General features: G+C 35.5%; 1 protein-coding gene across 2 annotated transcripts in view; it reads left to right on the forward strand.

Annotated features, from left to right (window-relative positions):
• NEK10 (NIMA related kinase 10) overlaps positions 1 to 21558 on the forward strand; it is an 81106-nt gene that overhangs the window by 10955 nt on the left and 48593 nt on the right. Inside the window, exons 12-22 of one of the 2 annotated variants that reach the window (XM_061996666.1) lie at positions 482 to 621; positions 2237 to 2298; positions 4479 to 4556; positions 7144 to 7208; positions 8598 to 8700; positions 8809 to 8937; positions 10599 to 10736; positions 12115 to 12160; positions 12782 to 12903; positions 13040 to 13142; positions 20473 to 20548. In XM_061996666.1, coding sequence (XP_061852650.1) covers positions 482 to 621; positions 2237 to 2298; positions 4479 to 4556; positions 7144 to 7208; positions 8598 to 8700; positions 8809 to 8937; positions 10599 to 10736; positions 12115 to 12160; positions 12782 to 12903; positions 13040 to 13142; positions 20473 to 20548 — 1062 coding nt within the window. Of the gene's footprint in view, positions 1 to 481; positions 622 to 2236; positions 2317 to 4478; positions 4557 to 7143; positions 7209 to 8597; positions 8701 to 8808; positions 8938 to 10598; positions 10737 to 12114; positions 12161 to 12781; positions 12904 to 13039; positions 13143 to 20472; positions 20549 to 21558 lie in introns of both variants that reach the window. The other variant, XM_061996667.1, reaches the window with a different exon arrangement.

Consider the following 21558-nt stretch of genomic DNA (forward strand, 5'->3'; position numbering starts at 1 on the left):
TCAGTCCTCAACGTTGTGGGAATGGAGATTGTTTCATATTTTAGGATATGTTTGACCAAGCCCTATTTTATCAAATAGCATCTTTGTTTTGTTTAGCTGTATGTAATATCTCCAGAAATTTAAAAACTATTTAGAATATAGTGAATAAACAGTACTCTTTTTTTTTTTTCAGCTATGCATATTTAATGGTTACCTTAAAGTGTTTTTAACATTTTCAGCGTTTAAACTAAAGAGTAGATTATAAATGTGTCTTTACTGCCTACTTAGTTTCCATATTAATTGGTCACCTATTTTGTAATGTAGAATTGTGAATATAATTGATGAGCATGGTAGAGGAATTTCTGTTTCAAGGCTTTTTACCTTTTTCAAAGTGTATTAGCTAATTAGTGAAAAAAGGTGCAATTTTTCAGAACTTCAGAAGTTATTAGAAAGATATATTAAACCTTTTTTTTAGCCTGCAATTTCTTTTTGTTTTTTTCAGGGAAAGAAATCTTGTTTCTGATCGCTCCTCAGTTGGAAGTTTATCTAGTGCAAACGCAGCAGGGAGAATCCAACACTTTCATTTGACAGATGATTTAAGTCCTGATGAGATGCAAGAAAATATCTTCTCACTTCAAGCAGGTGGGTTTGTAAGGAAGGCCTAATCTTCTGTTATGTGCCTACATTTGCACAAAGGGATTAAAAGCATTTCAAAATTGAAACTGTAAACTTTTATACCTGGTTTAAGGATCAGGAGCACTAAGTTAGCTGTGTTTATTTCTAAATGTTCAAAGCCAGCACATATTTTCAAAAAGATAATCTATTTTATTTTAAGAAAGAGCAAAGAATAAAGTATTAAGTGCCTGGGAATTACATATGTATTTCTTCCACCTGTGAAATTCCCTCAAACATGTATATGTATATATTTATTTTTGTTCTTAGCCTGATTACTTCTATTTTATCATAATTTTCCCTCTATTCAAATTTACTATAGTATATCTATCATGAATTGATTATGATAGAACTCTTTCGAAGTGATATTTTAAAGGATTCCTCAGCAATTATGAATAGAATATGTTTTAAAGCAGGTTTCTCATTAGCACGTCAACTATCCATTCTGAAATGCCTTCAGGAGGATCATGTCTTTTTACAGTGACTATAGAAGGACAATTCAAAATGTCCTTACTAGGATTACATGAGCCTTTGCAGTCTCTTCCTGAAAGCTGTAACATAATCCGTAAATGTTTTTGAATACTTTATTATGAATGTTACCTTTGAAGAAATGCTAAACTGCTAATGTGAAATAAATTGCAGTACCAAAAGTATTGCCAGCATGAAGCATATTTCTGTGTTACTTCTGGTTTCCTTAAAGACTTCTGAGAAAGAGTAAGCACTGAACTTATAGAGGTCTTTTGGAGTACTGAGTACTTGTTTATATTTTTAGCCTTCTGTATTGGGCATAAGTGGCAAGGTTTTGTGAGCAGAGGGCCTGCAAGGGTGGCCTCTGTGGGAAGAAGTAATGAATTAAACTTTGCTAGACACGGCTAGTTCCAGCTTACTCTGGAACAGACACACCGCTGTCTAAAGCTAAGCCCGTCAGTGAAGCTGCTGGTGCTTCTGTAGTTAGGAAAGGGCAAAAAAAGCTGGATGAGTAGAGGAGGAGAGCGAAAAAATGAACAATAAAGCGGTGAGAAACACCAAGGTCAGAGAAGAAGAGGAGGGAGGTAGGTGCTTTATGCACCAGAGCAGAGATTCCCCTGCAGCCTGTGGGAGAGACATCAGTGATGCAGATATTCATGCTGAGAAGACCCACAATGGAGCATGGAATAAGTGTGAAGAGAAAGAAGCAGCAAAGTTGAACTGTTATATACTGACTGTAACTCTTACTCACCAGATCCAGGTAGAGGGTTCAGGAGTGAAGAAGATGAGACTGGAGGGAAAAAAAAATGCTGTAGTGGAAAAGATCTTGTTCTAATTTTTTTGTCTTCTTGATTTTTTTAATTAAAAATCTATTTGAATTTGCAATAAATTAATTTAATTTCCCCAAGTCAAGTCTGTTTTGCTTGTAATGGTAACTGGTAAACAGTTTCCTTATTTTTATCTTTACCTTTGAGTTTTTGTCCCTCTGTCGGTTAAGGCAGTGGAGTGAAGGAGCAGCTGGATGGGCATTTGGCCCTTAGGTAAGATTAACCCACTATGCTATCTGAATATCTTTAGGCATCTGTCCCTAAATGGTATGTCTAAATTTTTATTCTAGCTTGTTGTGCTGCAATTACTGAACTGGTGCTCAATGAGACTAACGCTTACCAGGTTGTACAGGTAGGAAGACTTTATTCAGTTAAGTAAGGAATTATAGTTTGAATTAAATGTTATTATTTGTAACCATCATTTAATTAAACAGACAAAATGCATTTGAAAGGGATTGGAAAATATCCCTTTCTATAATTTTACTATCTCTGTTTCTTTTTACATTCACATACAGTGGCTGTCTGAGAGAATAAACAGGTCTATTCTAACAAGGCTCGTTTTGATTGGCATCTCTTGCCGTGCTTTTGCTATATTCAAAATAGGATAGTAAATAAGAGTAATTATGGAATTAACTGAGAAATACAAATTCTGAATTGCATGAAGTTTGTTAAAATAAACTCTGTGCAGCTTAATATGTGTGTGCTGCTGTTTTGCAAACAATTTCTCTTTGCCTCAGAGTTCGTTCTTTTCGAGATAACTTCCTGGCTGTCCATTCCCAGGATTGTGTTTCTAAATTGCACTTTAAACTGTAATATTGAAATGAACTGTAATTAATGGTTCTGAAAGTTATTCTTAAAAAAAACTATTGCAGCCATAGTCAAACATACAAATATTTAAAACATTAATTCTAACTAAAAGCTGTAGCCAGTTCTTGTACTCTAAATGTTAAGTGTTCAAGTTAGCTTAAAACCCAACTAGAGGTATTCCTGGAGGAATGGAGAGAACAAAGAGCCTTAAATATGTCTGGGAAAGAAGTTCATGTATATTTTAAAACTATTGGTTGGAAAGAAAAGAGTGGAAGTAAGTCTAGAAAAAAAAGATTCTATATACCTTAAACACTAAGGTTGTCAATAAACCATAGTGATTCAGACAAGCTTTAACCTGAACAATATAACTACATACATTTTAGACTGAGTCTGGTTTCATCAAAATAAAATATCACTCATTTAAATTTGATATGTTTTCATAACAGTGTAACTCCTGGAAGACTTAGGAAATTAAAAGGTTAGTTTTAACATAAGAGTCTTTCTGTGTTGCTCTAGCATTGCATGATAACTGTGGTGTCCCTGAATTGTTTGAAATTTGTTGGGGCAATGTGCAGGCTGGGAAAAGGTGTTTCAAGCTTAATTTTTTTCTCCTCATCTTGTTAAAATCAAGGACCTCTCCTTTTGTTGAAAGCCAAGCCAATATTTCCCTTTCAAATGAAGAGGGAGCTTGAAGCATGCTCATTTCAACTGTAGTTCCACCCTACAACAATCTCTTTCATTTTAAATCCTACTTCTTTAGGCTAGTATGAATATTGCATGATAGACAAGATGAAAGAACTCGGGTTAAAAACAGATAGAAGAGAGAGAGTCTACAGCTCTTTAAGTTTTGTGCTGAGAGTGAGTCTAAGTGACCTCTCAACTTTTATCTCATTCAGTAGCAAAGGACTCTTGGTTCAAGCAGCTGAGAACCACTTGCTGCTTCTGTAACTGCCCTCTACCTGTCTGTCCATCCTGTGTCCTTGTCTCAACCTACAGCCTTGGTGGCAGCCTGCAGCAATTCTGTCAACAGGCCAGAATGTGTTTATGACTTAGTGGCTTTACTTCACAGCCTAAAACCTTAGCTCAACTCTACCTTCATGAGCAGTTTAAGAAAACATATCAGGAAATGCAGCAGAGCCTCTACAGAGCTGTCACATACTTCCTTCAGCTCTCCTAGTGAGAAGAGTGGCGTCCGATAGGGAACTTGGCAAGTAACTGGGAGCTGTAATGTAACTGAATCTAACAATAACTATTTATCAAACCAATGTGATGGATACATTACTGAAGGGCACATGTGTATTTAAAAATGGAAGCTGAAATACAGTATGGTTTTCACAGAATCCTACTGAAGGCACAGACATGCTCCTCATGCTTCTGGTATTTTTCCAGTTTATATTTATTGTGACTGGATTTTTGGTTCCTGACTGTGTAAAATACCCACATGGTGACAGGAGATCTGTTGCTGTGGTGTCCTTCACATCTACAGACAGAAGCGTTGCTTCATTGTCTGCTTTCAAGCTCTCTTTGCAATATCAATTTAAATGTAACAATGATTTAATTCTTAAGTACATTTAAGTCATTTGAGCTTGTAATTTACATGTACAGTAGGATGTTGAGGACTTGTCACTTGATATTAGCTTCTGATTTGTCTGATGTAACATTGATTTTTATTTGTGGTTTCTGTGCAAAGAAGTGCTATTTATTTTATCCTGTCTCTGTTTCCAGGCAAATGGAATATATACAATAGCAAAGCTGATTTTACCAAACAAAGGAAGGAATGCTGAAAAGACTATCTTGTTACAGGTAATTTCTCTTACCGTCATTGACATTGAAAGCCCCAAACAGTCCTTCAGAATTTTTTATTATTTTAAAGTTTATTTTAAGGTGTAGTAAAGAAAAAAAATCTTACTTAAAGAGGGGAAAAAAAATGCACTGAAACAAATCCAGGAATAGCAAACGGCTTAGGAACTGAAAGTTAAATAGTGACTCAATTTCTGGTGTTATGTTGAGATCTGCTTTGTTTCTGGCACCCCATATTGTGTGAAGGAAAGTGATAATCTTTCCTTCACTTTTTTGGGCTGTCCAGCATCAGATCTTTTTAGTGTCTTGATTTTCACTGAAACTCACTGTAGGTTTGACACTGACTGTACTAATATCTCTTTCTTTCTAGAGCATCTTAACTAAATTTACTAAAATCTTTCTAAACTTGAAGAAAATATCACATGGAGCAGAGAAAATTTAAATGTATTATAAATATAAAAGTAATAAGTAATAGAATGGTTCTTGGTTTTACATGTCTACAACCCAATAAATTTACTGTTTTGAGTCAAGCTAGGCTATAAGTTACCAATAGTAACTAATTATCAGGCAGACATTCTCCAGCATCTGTGAAATGGTGCTGGTGTCTCTCTAAGCTAGAATACTAGTCTGGGGTTCAGGAATGAACACAAATGCTGCTGTTCCAGTTGCCCTTCTGTGGGAAAGGGCAAGTATGTCATGCCTCTCACCTCTTCTTTGTTCTAGCATAGCCCTACACTAATGTAGCTACTCAACTATCTAATGAAGTAGACCTGCCTGGATAGTGAGGGAAAGCTTGTCCACAACAACAACAACAAAAAACCAAACAAAAAAATCCCCCATTGTGGTGTTATCTTGTTGCAGTTCTATATTAGGATTTGAGTGCAGATTCAGTGCAGTAGGTAAATTTCTTCTGCAACGAGGTTTTATAGTGCACTTCAGTTAAATCTACTCAAGGATGAGGTAAATAAAAATTCTTCCTAGAGGGTATATGAAACTAACATTGACTCTAATAAACTTGTGTAAATGCTCAGAACAGTTGCCTTATACAACTCTAAGGAGCTTAATTTATGCCCACCGAGAGTTTCAGGTTCTAGCAGAATGTGTTGGAGGTAACTCACAAGAGATACTAAGCAACTGTACTTAGATTAAACATGAAGCCAAGTGAATCAATAATGGATGTAATGATCACATATGAAAACTAAATCTGTTTCAGGCAAACAATAAGAAGTCTATTTCTTTATGGAACCTTGTTCAGATTTTCACACTGCTATCTGTATTTCTGATATCATTGTTATCTGCTATGCAATGCTGTTGCAGCTGTTGGAATACTCTTTTGAATTTCATAACATTTGTCTTAAAATTCTTGCAATGCTTGTCTGGTTTCTTTACTGCTTTGTTTTCTGTGTTTTCAAGAATAAAATTTTCACCTTCTTTCTATCACACTACCTTAGTGATCTTACTCCATTACTTCAAGGTTGACTTCAGTGATATATCAGTCATTTATTCTGCCCGTGCACCATACGTAAAAATCATTATGCCTTGGCTGAAGCATGTAAAAAATGTTAAATACTAATTTCACAATACTACTATGAGAAAGACAAATATTGTTTGTAAAAGAGAAAGCTTCTTATCAGCATTAACATTCATTTCCAGGAAAATGTCAAGTATCCTGCTTCCTCCAAAAGCTGCATTTGGCCTTTCCTCATTTAATGCATTTTCTAGATATTGAAATGTTTGTTTTCAACATGGAGACATGTTAGACACAGTTACCACTGTCTATATAGGGATTATCACACTGGACTGTAGTAGTGTTCTAACTACTGATGCAATGAAAGTATGTTGGCCGTATTTGCTATTAGGATTGTTTCAGCTATCAATACCTTATTTCCCTTTGACTGACTTCATGAATCATCTTTCTTTGGTCATATGTGCCAGACTGACTCTTGATAAATAGAATTAAGGATGAGTTGCAGGAAGCATACATGTTAACTACCTGCCAGTGTCTGTTTTTAAAATAAACTTTCATAAAATAAAATAAACTTTTCATATCAAAAGTACATCAATATAGAAGCTGAAGTGCATAAAAATATCGGTAAAAATAATGAAATTAGGGCTAAAAAAAAGAAAATTGACCTTTTTCTCACTTTTCTTTTTTAGTTCCCTGTTAGAACTTAAAGTGCTCCTTGCTGAATTTTTCAGTAAAAATGCAAAATCCTTTTTCTACTGCATCATTACAAAACCACTGATTATATGTACCTTTTTCAGCATTGGAGAAGAGAGCAGGTCTCAAGTCTTGAGTTATCTGCAAATAAATTGAGATAATTAAAACATAGCTGTTCCTCAGTGTGTGCTGTAGCTATAGTCATCCACTTTTATTTTTTTAACCTTTTTTTTCCCCTAAATGACCCTGCCTTCTTTTACAATGCAGGAGGAACTTAATATATTTTACTCTCTTCATTATCAAGGTAATAATGTAATCTGACTAGTCATTTTACGTACAAAGTGTACCAATGCTTAAAGGGCAATCTTTGATGTTTATTGGTGGCTTTTCCATTTGTGTATACATTTGACATTATTTTTCCTGCTGTAGTGTTATGCTTTCAGAGCCCTGAGATTTCTCTTCAGTATGGAAAGAAATCGACATATGTTTAAAAGGTACGTTAACAAAATGTTTTGTGAAACTCCTTTAGGATAGCTTTCAAAAGTTGGCACTCCAGTCAGGAAGACATTGTTTTTAAATGTCATTTATTTTTAACAAGTAGAAATAGTAATGGGCAACTCCTGTCCTATCTACAGCTACAGACAGCGATTACTCCATTGCATCTGTGCTAGCCTACATGATTTAGATGTTCAGTACAGGGACTTCTAGTATATGCATGACAAAGAACCTAACCCTATAGGGGGTCCTTCTTCTCCCATGAATCAACATTTAAAATATAACGAAGACAGATTTAATACTGTTGGAGATAAACCGTACTTTCATCCTGAAGATTAGCAGGTCCAAGTTACAGCCGTGGATAGTATCAAGTAACTGGGAGCAGTAAATTTTTTGTCTAAGACCTCCACTCCTTCACATGGGAATCACTTTGTAACAAGCTGCTTTGCTTAGGCATGTCACTGGAAGATTTGGATTGATAAGGAGAAAATGTTTCAATTACCTATTTTTACTGCCTAGTAAGATGACAGTTCCACCAGATTGGCTACAAAAGCTGTGTAAAACAGTTTGATTTGTGGGATTAGGGTAGTAATCATACTGCCTAAGAGGTCTGCCTGCCAGTAGTGTTTCTGTGTGATGTTATTCTGTGTCATAAATTACTGTAATTCTAAATACTACTTTTGTAGGGTTTTCACATTTAATAAGTGGATTTTGTACTGAAAGGGCCCCAGTTTGTAATGAATGTTCATGAATGGTGTCAAGTTTTGAAACTGATAAATCTAGACTAATTTACAGTCTTTTATATTTTTCCAAATGCCTTAATTTTCTGTATTTCTACTTTTTTCAGAACTTTAAAAAGAAATAAACCTTCAGTTAAGCATACGACTAATCAAATATTGCCTAATATATGTTAGCTTTTGCTTTTCACAATACTTATTTTTTATACTAGACATCTTGGACAAAAATTCTAAGATGAGTGTCATGATTCTTTAAATTAGGGCGAATGTTAATCCTATCACTTTTTATCTAGCAAGAGGAACTCAGATACCGTGACAAGCATAATATAAAGTGCTATAAGAAAAAGTAGGGAAATTACTGGAAATTCATGAGGTGTGTTGCCTTTCAAGAGGCTTATACTTGTTTGGAGAACTGACATTTATATTGATAACCAATCAATGGAGGCTGAAACCTGACTTCTGAAGGGTCCTTTAACTCCTATGTATGTGGCGATAGAGGGTTAATAACTGAATACATTAATAAAAAATAAGTGTATTATTTAGAAGGTTCTAAAGTAAGTTGTAATAAAAAAGATTGAAAAGTCTCTGCTGTAGACTAATAGCTGCTATGCACACTGTTTCTAAAATATATAAAAATTTAAACCTTTGTAGACTTTTCCCTACTGACTTGTTTGAAGTCTTCATTGATATTGGACATTATGTGCGTGATATCAGTGCTTATGAAGAGCTAGTGTCAAAACTAAATTTATTAAAGGTAAGTAACATCCTTCATAGCTTTAAGAAGCTGTGTTCATTGCACACTGTTAGCACAAGAAAGGGATATTTTATATTTATTTATTTGTAATTTAATTTATAATTCCAGGAGAATGAATTGAAGCAGATTGCTGAAAGTATTGAGACTATGAATCAGAATAAAGAACCTACAAAACATATAGGCAATTATGCAATTTTAGAGCACCTTGGCAGTGGAGCTTTTGGAAGCGTATATAAGGTAAACTTCCCTTTTGGTATTACTTACAGATTTGAGGGGATGCTTCATGAAGAGAGTCTGATACCTACTGATACTAGGCACTACTGTCCTTTGAATTTCAATAAGGGAATGCAAATGTGAAGAGGCCTTCTGGATCTGGACTTCTTGTTATTACTTACTGTGATTTTCCTTGTCCTCTCTTGTGTTTATAAGGTTGACCCGTGTACCTCTTATGTTTTCCTACTTTTACTTTCTTTTAGTTTCTTTCCACGAACAGGATTTCTGTCTATTGCAAAGGCTAACAAATCTGTGTAAAACCACAGAACTCCAGGTATGTTTTATCTGAAAATAACACCACAGATAACAGTAGTTAAAATATTGTGGCAAGTTCAGCAGTGTACTGCTAAACTGTATTGTTAGACCCCAGTCCTTTTGGTTAATCATATAATTCACAGAAAAAGCTCTGATCGTAACTTTTGTGAGATAAATTTGGACTCTAATAACTAATCTGGGAGCCATAATTGTATTCTTTCTATCTGGAGCTAGCTGACATTATTGCTAAGCTGCTTACCCTCATTTCTGAGTGATCATGGAGTACAGTCAAAATATCTGAAGACTGGAAGAAGGCCAGTGTCACTTCAGTTCTCAAAAGAGGCAAGAAGGAGAACTTGGGAAACTACAGGCTAATCAGCCTCACCTCCATCCCTGTAAAGGTGATGGAACAACTCATCCTGGATGTCATCTCTATGCACATGAAGGAAAAGAAGGTTATCAGGAGAAGTCTATGTGGATTCACTAAGGCAAAATCCTACATTACCAGCCTGTTAGCCTTCTATGAGAGTAGAAATGGCTAGATGAGGTGAGAGCAGTAGATGTCATCTACCTTGACTTCAGCAAGGCTTTTGAAACTGTCTCGCATAACATTCTCATCAGAAAGCTCAGGCAGTGTGGCTTGGATGAGTGGACAGTGAGGTGGATCGAGAGCTGGCTGAATGACAGAGCCCAAAGGATGGTGATCAATGGCACAGAATCGAGTTGGAGGCCTGTGGCCAGTGGAGTTCCACAGGGATCAGTTCTGGGGCCAGTCTTGTTCAACATCTTCATCAACAACCTGGATGAGAGGACAGAGTGTACCCTCAGCAAGTTCCATGATGACACCAAACTGGGAGGACTGGCTGATTCCTCAGAAGGCTGTGCTGCCATTCAGCGGGATCTTGACTGGCTTGAGAGTTGGGCAGGGAGGAACCTCATGAGGAACTGGAATGTCTCTCTTACAAGGAAAGGCTATGAGACCTGGGGCTGTTTAGCCTGAAGAAGAGAAGACTGAGTGGGGACCTCATCAATGCTTAAAAATACCTAAAGGATGGGTGTTGAGAGGATGGGGTGAGGTTTTTTCTGTGGTGGCCAGTGACAACGTGTAACAGGCACAAGCTGGAACACAGAAAGTTCCATTTAAACATGAGGAAAAACTTTCCTATGAGAGTGAGGGAGCCCTGGTACAGACTGTTCAGGGAGTTTGTGGCATCTCCTCTGATGGTTTCCAAAACCTGCCAAGATGTGTTCCTGTGCGCTCTGAGATGAACTTGCCTTAGAACGGGGTTGGACTGGCTGATGTCTAGAAGTCCCTTCTAGCCCCTACAATTCTGTATTTCTGTGACAAAAGAGTTTTGCATTTTTTACAGGTTAGAAAACATAATGGACAAAATCTCCTGGCAATGAAAGAAGTCAATTTACACAATCTAGCATTTGGAAAGGACAAAAAAGACAGAGATAGCAATGTAAAGAATATTGTTTCTGAATTAACCATCATCAAAGAGCAGGTAGGTCTCATGGACATGTCTCTTGCCTCTAGTTTGATGTGTGGGTGTCTTGCTGTTAGCATTATTGACTGTAAGTTCTCATACAGAGGGTTGCCTCAGCAAAAAAGGACCGGGGAGTGCTAGTGGACAGCTGGCTGAACACGAGCCAGCAGTGTGCCCAGGTGGCCAAGAAGGCCAATGGCATCCTGGCTTGTATCACAAATAATATCACCAGCAGAACTGAGGAAGTGATTGTCCCACTGTACTCAGCCCTGGTGAGGTCACACCTCAAATATTATATTCAGTTTTGGGCCCTTCACTACAAGAAAGACATCGAGGTGCTGAAGTGCATCCAAAAAAGGACAATAAAGGTAGCATAGGGTCTAGGGGACAAGTCCTACAGGGAGTGGCTGAGGGAACTGAGGTTGTTTAATCTGGAGAAAACAAGGCTGAGTGGGGACCTTAAAACTCTCTACAACTACCTGAAAGAAGATTGTAACTGAGTGGGTGTCGGTCTCTTCACCCAAGCTAAAAATTACAGGATGAGAGAAAGCATCCTCAAGTTGTACTGGAAGTGGTTTAGACTGGATATTAGGAAAAATTTATTCACTCAAAGGGTTGTCAAGCAGTGGAATCAACTGCCCAGGAAAGTGATTGAGTCACCATCCCTGGAGGTATTTAAAAGACATGTAGATGTAGCTCTGAGGGACAGGGTTTAGTGGGATTTGGCAGAGTTAGGTTTATGATTGGACTTTAAAGATTTTTTCTAACTTTTTTCCAACTTATAGTTTCCAACTATATAGCTAGAATTCTGTCTACTGTTACTATTTTTGTCTCATCAGGGTACAATATTGACCTCTTTTACCTGAATGCTGGCAATATTGAAAACCTTCTTACTGTGGTATTAGCAGCAGTGCAAGTGCTTGTTACTGAAATGTCTTACTTTGTGTTGTTATTTGAATATTTATCAGGGATTCTGTAAACTAAGATTATGATGGAAAAGTGATGAGTCTTTGCTTCATTTAATGAATTCTTTGGTTTAAAATACAGTGAGTCTTTTTTGGAATGGAAAATTAAAACAACAGACTTATTAATGTTCTTAAGTTAAGAAAAACAGTATTTTGATGTAGGCCTGTCTTCAAATATAATTTACTTTCTTTCAATTATTAAGGGGAGAGGAATCATGCTGTATTTTCCTCCTGGTTGCTCTAGTTATGTGCAACATTTGTCTGTTCGGGGTAGCAGTGAACGTCTACTGCACTGCAGTTCATAAACAAGTTTATGGAATCCTTATGGAATCCTTCCTTCCTCCCTTCCTTCCATTGTGTAGCTAAACATTATAAATACTGTGCCATCAGTTTAACCATTCTAAACATCTACATTTCTTTCCTCATTGCAGCTTTATCATCCAAATGTTGTACGATACCATAAAACCTTCTTGGAAAGTAAGTATAAATGTAGAGAAGTACCATGTTGTATATCATAAAAAACCAGAAATATGTAATAAAGCCACTTACAGCTTAGAAGGAGTATGTCAAATTTGAGCAATAAACGCTAATATTTTATTCAAGAACTACTGTAGTTCAGAGAGGCTTATATACCTTTAAAGCTGAAAAAATGGTGAGAAGGATCGTTTATATTGGTTTATCTATCAGTGAAGCTAGATAAAATGTAAACCTGTAGAAAGCATCATTTTCATCCTGTAAAGATCCCAAATGTATGACTGAAATGCTAAATAGGGAGAAAAGCTATAGTAATTAGTGGAATGAATGATACAGATTTCTCATCCATATTGTCTTAATTTTCTTTTTAATAAAGAATTAGCTATGTATGCCTCCCTGCTTGGTGATGATCAGGCAGTAAATCCCTTCTAGTTGCTGTGATGTAAGTTGAAAAAAAAGGAATAGTGAGGAGCAGAACTGTGATTAAAATGTGTTTGTCTGTAGAAAAAGAATTTTAAACAGTAAAAAAATAACAACTTAAAATATTTTATCCTCAAATAGTTGATTTTCAATTGCCTTCTGTATAAATGCATTGTTCTGTAAATTCATTTTTCTTTTATGTAGATGACAGGTTGTACATAGTCATGGAGCTCATAGAGGGAGTGCCTTTGGGAGAATACTTTAACTCTTTGAAGGAAAAGCAACAACAGTTTACAGAAGAAAGAATGTGGCATATATTTATCCAAGTAAGAGCCATTTTTTGTTATCATGACTTTCCCACATGTAATTAGTAGCACCATTTGTGTTTATTAAGCCAATAAATGACAAAGTAATGCTTATTATCTCAGATACTGATATCAGATATGAATTTTTGTTTTTAAGCTTTGTCTAGCTCTTCGTTATTTGCATAAAGAGAAAAGGATTGTTCATCGAGATCTGACTCCAAACAACGTCATGCTGGGGGATAAAGACAAAGTTACCATTAGTAAGTAAAACTACTTTACTTGAAGAGAACTTCCCATGATGTACATGAGTAGAATTTCTCTATGTAAACTTTCAGGTTTCAGATTCCTGGGCATTGATCACCATACTTGGAAGCTAGTAAATTATTGCATTCTTCTACTGTTGTGTAAAATAATTATTATCATTGTCACTGAGTGTCATCAGCCATGATTATATTTTTTTGCAGCTATGTACGTCAAATCTGATGGAGGAGACTTAAACTATAGTTATGCTTCAAAGCCTGTTTTTGTTTAAATCAGTAAGAATGTTGAGATAACCAGACTAGATTGCAAGTCTTAATGAATATATAAAATATAGCATCCATCTGCTCAATTCCAGTTCTACTTGCAGTTGTTTAGTATGCATCAATTGTTCCTGGTGATCAGCTGCAGTGAGGTGCTATTTTCTAAGATTGCAGCAGTGAATATTCTTGATGTATGCTTCTGTAATGTCCACAGTGTGGAAGAAAGAGCCAAGGCAGGTTTCAGGATAGGTTTTGAAAACAGTGTATGTGTAAATAGTGTAAAGTATGATGAAATTTTACTCTAGATTCATGCAGCCCCGTAAAGTTCACAGCAAGCCCTACAGGAAATTCAAATACCCTTTTTTAAGTTCTCAATGAACTACTGCATGCTGTCTTACTGCAGAACTAAATAAAAAATTTGAATAATGCAGAATTATTATGAGAAGACTATGCAGAAATCAGTTTCACTTCTTTAAAAGTAACAAGGAAGTGTAATCAGGCATACGCCCAAGTATTTATACCTGATGAAGTACATACTTAGTCATGCATTATTAAATTGTATGTGCTAAAAACCTCTTACTCCTAGTAATGATACAGTTTTGAAATAAGGTGATTTAGTGAAGCATTTGTCCCTGAGTGATGAAAATAAATATTCAGAATATTATTTTAAATTGATTCATTCAGTTGTATTCTGTATCAACACAACTGCCACTGAGGGGCACTCTTGTCTCATCTTAACACCTTTGCCTTATCTCTGGTCCAATCTAGATACAAGGAAACAGTAAATATACTTTCAAGTATAAGCTCAAAATTGCCATTGACAGAAATATAAATGCTTTTCAAAGATTTATAGGAGTTGGGGAAAATTGAAACAAACAAAAATTATTTTTACCATTTCTGCATGATTGGTTCAAAACTATTGCAATATTTAAACAACCACTTACATTCCTTGGTGCTTTAGTTAGCAATGTACACTGAATTTTTGGAGGAAGCCAAATAACTCTTATGTATTACTTCTAATTTTTACTGAGCTATGATGGTTTACAAGCATAATACTTGTAAATTAAAACTTAAATGAAGAATAATTTACATTCTTTCTGATGGTATTAAATGTGTGTTGTATTGGTGTATGCTGTGATATGATACCTAACTTATACAGTCTATATATGTCAAATAGTGGATCTTGATAATTTTATCTAGCAGTATTGGTGAATAAATGTACTACCCATTTGAGAATTTCAAGTGGTCTAGATACAATTTAATATAAAACATCATATGAAAGTGGAAGTATAAGTTCAAATACTGAAAAATCTTAAATCTGCCTCTGCCATGAATTTAACCTGTTACCTTTTTTGAAAAGAAAAGATCAGCTCTAAGATCTACCTAAATCTGTAGTTCTGTATTCACAAATTGCACAGTCATCCTAAAGAGTGAGAGTTCAATTTCCTGGAGTCTTTCAAGTCTTAAAACTGTCAAAACTTGTCTTGATCTAGCTACAGTAACATTCCTGTTGACTACCGGTGAAGCAGTGTTGTGAACCTGTGTAGTTAAGATGTGGCCTCCAATGGTCAAAATTGTTTTACCTCATAAAAGAATCTTGTGTACCTTATGAGGTTACTGTTTTTTCTTTTCCTCAATCACTTCTTCTGGAAATAGTAACTCTTGTTTTTTTTCTATGGGAATCTGTAGACTGACAATATAACTAAGGCAACTTGTTTCCTCTGTAACTAATGTTCTTCAAATATGTTGTTTTAGAGAGATGCTTTAGTTTCAGACTCTCACGGTAGATTTTGATTGAAAAAAAAGAATGAAGTGAGCAATAGGCTGGCACAAAGTGCTTCTGTAGGCTAAGACTTTAATTCTGTGCTGTGCATGGCTGTGCAGCAGCCACTACAATGAATTAGTTTAAGAAAGTTCTGGGACCCACTAGTAAGTGTTTCTCATGCAGGTGAGAACTGAGCTGCTCATATTCCAAATCCAATGAAGAACTCTCATACAATTTCTGAGTTTATGTTGGTTAAAAAGGAGAGGAGTGCATAATGTGGGAAACATTCTCACCTTACTGTCAGCACAGAAAAAAATTAAACCTGCTAAAGCATTATGCTTGCTTGTCCTGAATTCACGGAGAAACGTTCTACAGGTGCCCTTTGTAGAACAACTCCAGGAGAATTTGGTAGGTAGGGGCTTCAGATGAAAGGTGGCTGAAACTAGAATTCATACAGACAGAGAAGTCAAGAAATGTTCTGGCACAATGACAAGGGGCTTTTTTCTAGAGATGGTCTCCATAGGTTTTACTGAAAAAAACCACTCAGGGCAGTAGTAGAGTTTTCAAATCTGTGTAGTCATACCTTACTGTCTTTTTCTTAAATATTACATATGAGTAGACACTATCCATATGCAGGTCTTGTCTTGTTTTCTTTTAAACTTACTCAATGTACAAAGGAAAGTTTGTTTATGACTAGAGAACTTGAAGCATGCTGTTTTTAGGTAGTCTCTGGAACTACCCACTCTGTTAATTTGTTCTGTTTAATCTCTGTCATAAATTTGACAGGGAGGGGATCATAACTACCATCTCTTATGTTGGTACAGCATTAAATCGTAATGAATTGATATACTAATGCTACAAAAACATAAATATTAAATCATACTAACCTGCAGTTTTATGGAACATCTCATTCTAAATTGATAGAAAGTGTTACTGAAACAATACATCTCTGATCAGTTTGAATCTCTTATTTTTAATTTCTAACACATGTAAAAAAGGAGACTTTGAGGCACAGCCTGAATGAATGTTGTTTTTTATAGTGTTTTAGGGATTAATTGAACTACTGTTATTTATGGTTTTCAGTTTAATGTGCCCAACCTTTTTATATAAGACATTGAGTAGTTACGGTTTTTTCAACCAAAAATGTGTATCTGCTTTTATTACAGGTATATTTTACTGCAACTGACTTTTTTTTCTAGCACAGCATATTTCTATCTAGACCTCCATAGCTGCATCTGTTTGTAGGACAAAACAGAAGGCTCTGTAGATCATAATTTTTCCTCAGTGTCACCTACTTGCAGCAAGATGTAGATCTTGATTGTCAGAGGGCCGTGTGGAATCACTTTGACACCTTTCAGACGTGATATCAAGGAGAACTGTGAAGGATCTATATGCTTTTTTGGGTAGTGTACTCTGTTTAATGCTTAGTACACATAATACAATAGCAGAAAGGATCAGTTTGGAACTGAAAGCTAGGATTATATAGCAACAGAATACTAGTTTTGAAAGCAACTCCACAGTCTAACATACTGCTAATTATAACAGGCAGCTTTGAAGTGTCAGAAAGGTAAAGCAAATGAGACTTGAAATTATTATGAAAGTTGAGGAGATCACTCTGTAGGAGGTTAAGATGCTAGTCAAGTCAGCCTACTCATTTTTTTCACATTTCTCTTTTCCCTTTATGACCTCTTTTCTGGCATGTTAATGTTCTCTGAAGTGAACTTACTTCATTATCACTTATTCTGCTACCCTAAACACAGTGTAAACAAATGAAAAACAAGTGAAAAAGGGTATGTCAGAATCTAAAGGACTATGCTTGCATCACTTTGTGTTAAATTTCTTACTATTTAAGAGCTGTCTTGCGTGGTTGATTGATTATTTTTAATGATCTTTTTACAAATTTATATAACTTGTAGTTTTTTAGATTCCCAATATACAGAGGAAAAAACTGTCAAGGCTTAATGTTTGCAACCTCAGAAGATACTGTGGAGAGATCTGACTATTGGTAACAACTTGCTGGCAAAATTCCGTATCTCGACATAGCTTATAGAGGCCCATCTAATGGTGAAAGTTTGTTAGATTTTTATTGTCTTTGAACAGACTTAAAAATAATCTTTATCTGCAAAGAAATATGCCAGTCTTCCAACTGTTAGAGAAATTGGCTGTAAAGAAATGATGTTAATTGAGGTTGCACGGTAGACAAAGCACCAAAACCTACTACCATGGAAGTTTTATTTTAGAAAACTTGTTTGCTATATTGAGGTACTTACCATCCCCCTCAGTTTGTAAACTCTCATGTGTTGGGTTGACATTTTTCCAAAATGGCATGTGCAGATGAAAACAAGCATTATTTTGCAGCAACAGACAACTCTTTGTGGCAGGTAAAAGGATCTTTCCAATCCCACCATTAAAGCTCCAAGACTGCTTCCTCATGGACATGTGTCATTCACTAGCATTTTGGTTTTTCTATAGTAGTACTACAGAATAACCATTGTGTGCTTTATTTTTGGTCCAAAAGGGGTAATTTTTAGTTTTCAGGAAGGTCAGGCAATCTAACAGTCAAAATGAGGGGATTTGTTATTTATTCTTGCATTGCAAGAATTTCCCTTGTACTTGCTAGCCTTTGTTTTGGTTTGCAAAGCTTTCACTAGCCTTCTAATGGTTTTTCGTTTCCATTTTCCTCTGGCTACTTTTGCTCTACTGATATTTATCATGATATTGTCAGCATTGATATGGTTTCTTTGAGCAAGGACTCAACAGCACTTTCATTAATTTGTAGGTTGCTTTTTTTGTGTGTGAGAATGGAAACTGTAGGAAAATATTTGGAAGCTATCAGCTTTGTATTTCATGCTGAGATTGGTAAGATTTGTGATCAGCTGCATCTGCATTCACACAGATATGTGTGAATTGGTTAGGTCTAGCTTGTGAAGAGGGGCCTATTCCTGTACTTAAAAGCTATGCCTTAAGGCTTGGAGTACCACTGGATAAATTAACTGTGGTAGATAGATTGAGATAGTTCAGGAAGAATAATTCTTTTAATAACTAGAATTTTGCGTTTCAGAAGGGACCAATAAGATCACAACTTAAGAATCACTACATCAGATGAAAGTTTATGTAGGCCTCTCCCTATGCCAAGAGCTGACACTTGGGTAAAGTTGGTAAGAAGCTGAACAAGTACTGAGTTACCTTTATCTTACAAATATCTTATAAATGTGTTCCAGCTTCTAAAAGACATACTGCTATGATGTGAAGCTGTTTCAGGAAATAGTCAAATATGAGTTGTCACAATGGGTCTTCATTAATCAAGCCTCAGCCAACAGCTGAACCAATGAGTACCACTTGATAGGGATCATCTTTATATTTGGTCATATCTTCATTTAATGGTAAGGGAGCCCTCTTGCACTTCTCAGAAATTACTTCGTTTGTTAGTTATTGTAGCAACTTTTGACATCAAATAGTAAGTAATGAATCCTGGAGTACTGAAAGTTGCAGACCAATTTCTAAGCTGCAGATAAATGCCTAATTAAAAGGAGCAATTTTACTATTTCAATTCAGTTCAACTTTTGCTGCTTCCTTTTGATTCAATTCTGTTGGGAAAAAAAAATAACCCTAAGAAAAAGCATTTATGTTTTATGTAAAGCTGTTTGTCCTGTGCTTTATGTTCCTTAGCTCTCGCAGCACCAATTGTATTTAGGAGCTTCTTGCTGGTGTCAAGATGGTTTAGCAGAATTTAGAAAAAGTTATGGCCTATGAAACAGCAGTAACTCTGTTTCTGAGGACCTCAGCCTAAGAGGAAGAGCGTATATTTACTCGATCTTACTGATTTTTCCTTTGCTTTCTTTTTTCCACATAATCCCTAATGTTGTATTTAAATAGACTACTTTTGGAACTGAAATATCTATCTCTGTCCTTTCCTAAATCTTCCAAACAGCAGGAACTGAATTTATGAATTGATGTAATGTCCTAATAATCTTTCTTCATACAATATTATGTGAAAGATTCCAAAGGACAGTGTTTAGAATAATTCACCCCAATTAATTCAAGGAAATAGCAACATTACACAAACCTCTGATGTATTTGGGGTTAATGTATATTTCCTGGAGTGAGCTGCCTGAAGACTGTCTTAACTCAAGGGCAAAAGGGAGGGTTCTCCAAGCACTGCAAAGCTAATTCTTCTTTGAACATTTTGTTCAAAGGAAAATGATCTATGGCCTGGGTACCTAGATTTACTTTCTTTTCAAAGGCCCTTTCTGGATAGGAGATCTACTCCTTTTCAGATCCTTGATGATCACACTGAGCAAGAGCCAACAGAAGCTAATTTTTCTTACCTATGTTTCTTCTGAGCCACAGCTTTTTGATGATTAGGAACATTTTGATCTAAAATGTTTCTGAACTATCTTATTATAAAACAATTGGAATAGGAATGCTTTGAACTCTAAGAAGAACAGGAGCATTAAGATATTTTAATTTTATTAACCACACAAATCTTCCCAATTCTGAGGTTGTATTACAATACAAAATTTGTTAACAGACTTTAACAAGTACAATGATTTTCTTTTGCTTTCTGTTCTTGGATTTAATAAAGTGCAATGTATCTTAGCTTCATTGTTGTGTTGAGGCAGCAGTAGAGTATTGAACTGAAAAAAACAGTTTGCATGAATCTAGATTAAAAATATATTCTCTGAAGACTATGAGTGTCAATTTTGTGAAAGACTACCTGATAATTACATGAAAGGCACTTATATTAACATAATTGGATCCTCATCTAAATTTACAGCTTTTGTCACAAAATAAGGCTAAGAGTCACTATTACCTTTTACCAAATGCAGTCTTTGAACACGAACTATTCAGATATTAGTACTTTCCATACACCTTTGAAATTAAATTTGAGAAGTCTGGCCTTCCCAACTATCATAATTTTAAGGAAAGTGAAATAATTTATAAGGTAATTACATTATTTTTGTATTAATTTAGGCATTAGATCACTACTTATTAGGTACCTACCATTGTCATGCAACTTATTGGAGTATATTAATAGAAGTCTGAAACTGGTCATGTAGTTTGAGGTGAAAGCATGAGAGGTGTGTTTATAATATTTTTAAAGCTGTAGTTTTAAACCTGATTCAAGCATAAGTTGATTAATGTGGAGATAGGAATATAGTATGGTCTAATACTGTGAAATGTAAAGGATTAAAAAACCTCCCCAAACTTCCCTTCCACCCTTCCCAACTTTTCAGCTATTGAGAACCAGCATTGATACAAAAAGGGTGGTTATTGACATGTGAATCTTTTTATTTATTGTAGCTGACTTTGGGCTTGCAAAGCAAAAGCAAGAAAACAGTAAACTCGCATCAGTAGTGGGAACCATTCTGTACTCATGGTAAGTACTCCTGCATGCAACATTCAGTCCACTGACTTGTCTCTTTGTGATCACTTTTTTTGAGCAGATAGGCAAGTAACATGGCAATTACTGTGCCTTAAGTTGGTGCAAAAATGAAACAACTGCAGTTGTGTACTACTGTATTCATTCGTCTATATCCTTATAGACAAAGAAATGTGTTTTCAAGTTATAAAAAGATATATGTAAACAATACAAATTTAATTTTGGCTTTTAATGTAAATATGACTACATTGTTTGTGTGGACAACTTACCTTCTGAAAAATATTTGAAATTGATACTAGTGGATTTGTTTTGGATCTGTAGATATTTGGCTTTAATAATCAACTGCAAAAATATTTTCTAAAGTTTGAAATTTTCAGTGTTGAAAAAGCAGTTTAAACTTAGCGAAGGCATAAATGGTGCTCTACACTTTTGCCTTAGACCATATGTTATTCAGTCTGCTGAATGACAAACGGTGTCCTTTGGTATCCCAAAGTTGTGAGCAAGCCAAAGTGAGGAACCACATTGCATTAAATTGCAGTACCAGTGTAACTAACTAAATTCCTAGATTACTGCTGTCTTGTCATTTGTTTTCTCAAGCGTGTTGAATAAAAAGCACTTACTATCCAAAAGGTTCTCTTCAATATGTAAACAGTGTGTATAATTGAGAGAATTCTATGCATGTCAGATTCTTTCAAACAGAAACAATTGTGGGCAGGACTGAGTTTTTAGAATATTTTTATATCACGTGATTTATAAAAACCAAATATGTCTTAATTCAGGTTACTGTATTGCGAATGAAAGGAAACAAGTGTAGCTAGATACAAATCTGAATTGTGGAAAGTACAAGCTCAGTATTCATCTAGCAGCAGTTGATATGCTCTGGGTCTGCTGTTTAAGCTGAGAATTTCTGTTGCTTGAACTGCTAACATCAGAAATAAAGATTTGCTAATGTGTGCTGCCATTCTGGATCACCCTGCATTTGCAGAATTACTGATTAAGCTTTGTCT

The sequence above is a fragment of the Colius striatus genome, chromosome 5 (genome assembly GCF_028858725.1).
Source record: "Colius striatus isolate bColStr4 chromosome 5, bColStr4.1.hap1, whole genome shotgun sequence".
In the NCBI taxonomy this organism is placed as follows: domain Eukaryota; kingdom Metazoa; phylum Chordata; class Aves; order Coliiformes; family Coliidae; genus Colius; species Colius striatus.